The sequence below is a fragment of the Rhinopithecus bieti genome, unplaced genomic scaffold (genome assembly GCF_001698545.2).
Source record: "Rhinopithecus bieti isolate Rb0 unplaced genomic scaffold, ASM169854v2 scaffold_12070, whole genome shotgun sequence".
NCBI lineage: Eukaryota > Metazoa > Chordata > Mammalia > Primates > Cercopithecidae > Rhinopithecus > Rhinopithecus bieti.
The window spans coordinates 2,570,530-2,577,752 of NW_016807449.1; the positions used below are offsets into that span (position 1 = coordinate 2,570,530).

General features: G+C 47.8%; 1 protein-coding gene across 2 annotated transcripts in view; it reads right to left on the reverse strand.

Moving 5' to 3' along the window:
- LOC108535847 (transient receptor potential cation channel subfamily M member 4) overlaps positions 1-7,223 on the reverse strand; it is a 36,399-nt gene that overhangs the window by 13,674 nt on the left and 15,502 nt on the right. For both annotated transcript variants that reach the window (XM_017882237.1, XM_017882238.1), the window contains 3 exons: positions 2,196-2,257; positions 1,865-2,056; positions 1,526-1,625 (listed from right to left, as the gene is read on the reverse strand). In XM_017882237.1, coding sequence (XP_017737726.1) covers positions 1,526-1,625; positions 1,865-2,056; positions 2,196-2,257 — 354 coding nt within the window. The remainder of the gene's footprint in view (positions 1-1,525; positions 1,626-1,864; positions 2,057-2,195; positions 2,258-7,223) is intronic.

The window sequence follows — 7,223 nt, forward strand, 5'->3', positions numbered from 1 at the left end:
AAAAAAAAAAAAAAAAAAAAAAATTTTTAAATTTACCAGTGTAGTGGCGGGCAGGTGTGTTCCCAGCTACTCAGAAGGCTGAGGTAGGAGGATCACTTGAGCCTGGGAGGTTGAGGCTGCAATGAGCCATGATCACACCATTATACTCCAGATTGGCCTACAGAGCAAGACCCTGTCTCAATAAATAAATAAATAAACCCCACCGCAGCCTCTTCCAGGTGGGTACTATGCTTCCCCGTCTTGGTTTTCATCATTCCATCCTCCAAGCTGCCATTTCTAGTGAAATATCTGGACTTCCTCACAGGGAGACAGTGTTTTGGTTCATGTCTAGACAGAGTGCTTCACGCATATTGGAAGCATATAGGGAAGGAAGAATGGGTGGGTGGATGGATAGATGGAAGAACAGTTGGATGGATGAATGACAAGATGGAGGGGTAGGCCAGGCGTGGTGGCTCAAACCTGTAATCCCAGCACTTTGGGAGGCCGAGACAGGCAGATCACGAGGTCAGGAGATCGAGACCATCCTGGCTAACATGGTGTAAACCCCGTCTCTATTAAAAAAATACAAAAAACTAGCCAGGCGAGGTGGCGGGCGCCTGTAGTCCCAGCCACTCGGGAGGCTGAGGCAGGAGAATGGCATAAACCCGGGAGGTGGAGCTTGCAGTGAGCTGAGGTCCGGCCACTGCACTCCAGCCTGGGTGACAGAGCGAGACTCCGTCTCAAAAAAAAAAAAAAAAGAAAAGAAAAGATGGAGGGGTAGATGGGTAAATGGATGAAAGATTAATGGATGGAGGAATGAGTGGATGAAATTGTCAGTGGATGTGTGGACGGACAGGTGAGAAGAGGCATGGATGGAGGAATGAGTGGATGGAATTCTTAGGAATTGCCAGTGGATGTGTGGATGGACAGGTGAGAAGATGGATGGATGGAAGAATGAGTGGATGGAATTGTTCGTGGATGTGTGGACAGACAGGTGAGAAGATGGATGGATGGAGGAATGAGTGGATGGAATTGTCCATGGATGTGTGGACGGACAGGTGAGAAGATGGATGGATGGAGGAATGAGTGGATGGAAGAATGAGTGGATGGAATTGTCCATGGATGTGTGGACAGACAGGTGAGAAGATGGATGAATGGAGGAATGAGTGGATGGAATTCTCAGGAATTGTTGGTGGATGTGTGGATGGACAGGTGAAAGGATGGATGGATGAAAGAATGACAGATGACTGGAAGGATGGGTAGGTAAAGAGATGGAAAGACAGACCTGTACATATGGATGGATGGCTGGAAAGATGAAAGAATGGCTGGATGGATCCCATAGAGGAAAGCAGATGCTGGAACATAATGGAAGCATCCGGGAAAACTACCCAAATAGCACCATGCAAAGCCCCAAAGGGGAAAGATATTAAGAGGGGTAAAGGGGGCATGGGCCTTGGATTAGAGAGGGTGGATGAAGTGCCCAGGCCAGGAAAGGTGTCCAAGGTTGAACTGAGAGAGGGGGAGGACTGGAGGGTACAACTTTTACCCTTCACAAGGGCCTTCAAAACTATGGTCTCGAATTCCTCAGACCCATCCTCAGAAGAATAGACTGTCAGGAGCTCCTTCCGGGTCATAATCCTCTCCACCTGTGGAATAGCCAGTTCTGGATCCCTAGCCCAGCTCCATCCCCAGCTCCTGTTGGGCCCTGTCCAAAGGGATAGAGGAGGCCATTCCCCCCCAGGACCTAATAGTCTAGGTGCCCAGAACCCTCTACTCCTGGAACCTGGAAGTCCAGGCCCCCAGCCCCTCCTCCCTCAGACCCAGGAGCCCAAGTCCCCAGTTCCCTCCCATCTCAGGATCCAGAGTTGGGCCCCCAGTGTCATACCTGGGCCTGCAGGACCTCAGGGTCCCCTTTGGGAAAGAAACGCCTGATTCGATCCCGGGCTTCGCCTTGCCTGGCTCCCCCACTCCCTGGGGCCAGAGTGTCTTCCAGGGTCTCCGCCAGGCAGTCCGCAGCTCCCCCAGAGCCAGCCACGAGGAGACAGGGGAGCTGAGCCTGGGTGGCGTTCTCTATTTGCTACAGGATAAAGGGGAGAGTCACGTCAGAGAAGGCTACCCAGAGTCAGACCCCCAGACCCTCCCTATGACTCAGGACCCAGGAGTCCTAGCCCCCAACTCTCCTTCCCCCTTAGATCCAGGCATCCAGGCCCCTGTACCGTCAACATCTTCTCATCACCATCAATCAGGAGAAGCAGAACAGGGATGTCAATTCCAGTCCCTGAGGCAAGAAGAGAAGGGGGCTTGATTATCTCCCATCAGCCTTTGCTGGAGATAGGAGAACACCACATATCCCAGGAGTCCCTGGGGCAAATATCAGCCTTGTCCTAATCTTCTGTTCAGAGGCTCATTGGCATTGTCATTTCTTTTTTTACTTAATTATGTATTTATTTTAGAAATGAGTGTCTTGCTGTGTTGGCCAGGGTGGTCTCGAACTCCTGGCCTCAAGCAATCCTCCCAACTTGGCCTCCCAAAGCGCTGGGATTACAGGCATGAGCCACCGCACCAGCCTAACTTTTTTTTTTTTTTTTTTTTTTTGAGACAGAGTCTCGCTCTGTCACCCAGGCTGGAGTGCAGTGGCCGGATCTCAGCTCACTGCAAGCTCCGCCTCCCAGGTTTACGCCATTCTCCTGCCTCAGCCTCCCGAGTAGCTGAGACTACAGGCGCCCGCCACCTCGCCCAGCTAGTTTTTTTTTTTTTGTATTTTTTAGTAGAGACAGGGTTTCACCGTGTTAGCCAGGATGGTCTCGATCTCCTGACCTCGTGATCCGCCCGTCTCGGCCTCCCAAAGTGCTGGGATTACAGGCTTGAGCCACCGCGCCCGGCCACCAGCCTAACTTTTGAAACAGGGTGTCACTCTCTCACCCAGGCTGGAGTGCAGGGCCATGATCACACCTCACTGCAGTCTTGATCCTCCTACTTTAGCCTTCTAAGCAGCTGGGACGACAGGCATGCACCACCATGCCCAGCTAACTTTTTAATTTTTGGTAGAGACGGAGGTCTTGCCATCTTGCCCAGGCTGGTCTCGAACTCCTGGACTCAAGGGATCCTCCCACCTTGGCCTCCCAAAGTGCTGGAATTACAGCTGTGAGCCAGCGTGCCCGGCCAGAATTGTCATGTCTTTGAACACTTCAGGAGGGAGCTAGATTTTGAAGACAGTAATGCTTAACTTCCCCGGGGAGGAGGGTGCTGAGGACCTCGACTCCTGAGTCCCTGAATGAGGCAGGTGTTTCTTGCATGCGTCAATCCTGTAATTGATTAACCATCAGGAGCCAGAGGGAGTGAAAGTTCAAACAGAAAGTAAAGGAAATGAAAATAGAAAGGGCTATGCAAGCACAATATAGATATGTACTAAAATCCAATTGCACCATAAAGATAAGATTATACTAACTCTATTCCCATTAAAATTAGAAACTAGGCCAGGCGAGGTGGCTCACACCTGTAATCCCAGCACTTTGGGAGGCCGAGGCGGGTGGATTACCTGAGGTCAGGAGTTCAAAACCAGCCTGACCAACATGGTGAAACCTCATCTCTACTAAAAATACAAACATTAGGCCGGGCGTGGTGGCTCACGCCTGTAATCCCAGCACTTTGGGAGGCTGAGGCGGGCAGATCATGAGGTCAGGAGTTCGAGACCAGCCTGACCAACATCGTAAAACTCCATCTCTACTAAACATACAAATTAGCCGGGCATAGTGGCACATGCCTGTAATCCCAGCTACTCAGGAGTTTGAGGCAGGAGAATCACTTGAGCCCAGGAGGCAGAGGCTGCAGTGAGCTGTGATTGCACCACTGCACTCCAGCCTGGGCGACAGAGAGAGACCCTTTTTCAAAAAAAAAAGAAAGAAAAAAAGAAAGAAAGAAAGAAAGAAAGAAAGAAAGAAAGAAAGAAAGAAAGAAAGAAAGAAAGAAAGGAAATTATGAGATACCTGGGAATTAATTAATCCAGAAAGGCACAGGATATTTATGAGGAATCTTACAAATTTTATTTAAGGACAGGTCTAATAAATGGAAAAACTAACAGTAAGTCAACTTGTCACAAATTAACGTATAAATTCAATACAGCCTGGAGAAAGAGGGAGGTTAAGAGGAAGTCTGGAGGTGTTTACCCTATTTTGAATGGAACAGAATCATTTTAAACTTCATATGGAAAAATAAGTGTCAGAGAAGAGCCAAGAAATTGTTCAGAAAGGACAGTGAGAAGGAGCTTTCATTAACACATATTAAAGCATATTTATTTATTTATTTATTTTTATGATTGAGACAGGGTCTCACTCTGTCACCCAGGCTGGAGTGCAGTGATACCATCTCGGCTCACTGCAGCCTCCACTTCCTGAGCTCAAGCGATCCTCCCACCTCAGCCTCCCCAGTAGCTGGGACTACAGGCATGTGCCACCATGCCTGGCAATTTATTTTTTTTTTTATTTTTGTAGAGATGGAGTTTCATTATGTTGCCAGGCTGGTCTTGAATTCCTGAGTTCAAGTGATCCACCCGCCTTGGCCTCCTAAAGTTGCTGGATTACAGGCATGAGCCACCACACCTGGCCTTAAAACATCTTTAAACTGCTGTAATCAAAGCATAGTTTGGACCCAGGAATATATAAGTAGAGAAAAAAAAAAGTTTTCAAAACGGATTTCAACAGATAAAGGATCTGAATACACAACCACAAGAATTCTATTTAGCTAGGAAAGGATGGTTTATTAAATGGTCATAAGGCAGTGCCTCAAGCCTGTAATCCCAGCACTTTGGGAGGCTGAGACGGGCGGATCACGAGGTCAGGAGATCCAGACCATCCTGGTTAACACGGTGAAACCCCATCTCTACTAAAAAAAATACAAACAAACTAGCCGGGCGAGGTGGCGGGCGCCTGTAGTCCCAGCTACTCAGGAGGCTGAGGCAGGAGAATGGCATAAACCCGGGAGGCGGAGCTTGCAGTGAGCTGAGATCCGGCCACTGCACTCGAGCCTGGGCGACAGAGCGAGACTCCATCTCAACAAAAAAAAATAAAATAAAAAAAAAATAAATGGTCATAAAGAAAACATAGCTTCTCCTTTGGATGAACAGAAATATAGACTCCTGACCTCAAAATATGTAAAAAATCATTTCCAGATGGATTAAAGGTTTAAATATAAAACTAAGAGATATTAAAAGACGACTTACGAGAATATTTGTCTTGGAGTGGGATGAGACTTTCTAAGACAGGCAGCCAAGGGGTTATAAAAGAGACAAAAGCTATATCTAACCCCATAAAAATCATAGGATTTTTTTATAGCAATAGACACCATATAAAAGTCGCTTTTTACATTTTGTTGCTGGGCGCAATGACTTATGCCTGTAATCCCAGCATTTTGGGAGGCCAAGGTGGGTGGATCGCTTGAGCTCAGGAGTTCGAGACCAGCCTGGGCAACATGGCAAAATCCCGCTTCTACCAAAACCACAAAAAATTAGCTGGGCGTGGTGTGGTGATGTGCACCCGTGGTTCTAGCTACTCAGGAAGCTGAGGTGGAAGGATTCCTTGAGCCCAGGAGGCAGAGATTGCAGTGAGCCAAGATCACACCACTGCACCACTGCACTCCAGCCTGGGTGACAGAGTGAGACCCTACCTCAAAAAAAAAAAAAGACCTTTTATTTAGCATCATTTGTAGTGTCAAACATTAGTAAACCTTAGATATCCATAAACTGGGAATTTTTTTTTATTTTTTTAAACTGTAATCCCATGAAAGATTCGATTGGGGAATTTTTTTTTTTTTTAGAGGAAGTCTCACTCTGTCGCCCAGGCTGGAGTGCAGTGGCATGATCTCCGCTCACTGTAACCTCCACCTCCCAGGTTCAAGTGATTCTCCTGCCTCAGCTTCCCAAGTAGCTGGGATAACAGATGCGCGGCACCATGCCTGGTTAATTGTTTGTATTTTTAGTAGAGATGGGGTTTCACCATGTTGGCCAGGCTGGTCTCGAACCCCTGACATCAGGTGATCTGCCTGCCTCAGTCTCCCAAAGTGCTGGGATTACAGGCGTGAGCCACTGCACCTGGCCTTAGATTGAGGAAATTTTTAAATAACAGATGGGGACAGGCACGGTGGCTCATGCCTATAATCTCAGTACTTTGGGAGGCCAAGGTTGGTGGACCACTTTAGCCTAGGAGTTCAAGACTGGCCTGGGCTACATAGAGAGACCTCACCTCTACAAAGAATACAAAAATTAGCTCAGTGTGATGGCATGTGCCTGTTGTCCCAGTTACTCGGGAGGCTGAGGTGGGAGGATCACCTGAGCCTGGGGAGGTTGAGATTACAGTGAGCCATGATTGTGCCATTGCACACAGCCTGGGTGACAGTGAGGCCCAGTCTCAAACAAAGAAAAAGGAAAGGGTACATCCTTACTAAGGAAGATCAGGCAGCAATTAGGAGAAGAAGCAAGACAGAGAAGTTTAAACCTAAAAGGATGGTCATGAAAAATGTGTAGGCCGGGTGCGATGGCTCACGCCTGTAATCACAGGACTTTGGGAGGCCAAGGTGGGCAGATCACCTGGAGTCAGGAGTTCGAGACCAGCCTGGCCAACATGGTGAAATCCCATCTCTACTAAAAATACAAAAATTACCTGGTGTGGTAGCGGGCATCTGTAATCCTGGCTACTCGGGAGGCTAAGGCAGGAGAATTGCTTGAACCCAGAAGGCAGAGGCTGCAGTGAGCCGAGATCGCGCCACTACACTCCAGCCTGGGCAACAAAGCAAGACTCCGTCTCAAGACAAAAAATGCATCAAGCTGTCCCCTTCATGCATTTTTCTGTATGCATGAGAGATTTCAAAATAAAGTCTGTTTGTTTGTTTGTTCATTTGAGATGGAGTCTTGCTCTGTCGCCCAGGCTGGATTGCAGTGGCTTGATCTTGGTTCACTGCAACCTCCACCTCCCGGGTTCAAGCAATTCTCTCGCCTTAGCCTCCCAAGTAGCTGGGCTTACAGGCACAGGACACCACAACTGGCTAATTTTTTTAAATGTTTTATTCTCTATTATTATTATTATTATTATTTGGTAGAGACAAGGTCTTGCTCTGTTACCCAGGCTGGTCTTGAATTCCTGGCCTCAAGCAATCCTTCCGCCTGGGCCTCCCAAATTGTTGGGATTACTGATGTGAGCTACCTCACTCCCAGACAGAGGTTTTTTTTTTTTTTATTTGTTTGTTTTAATTAA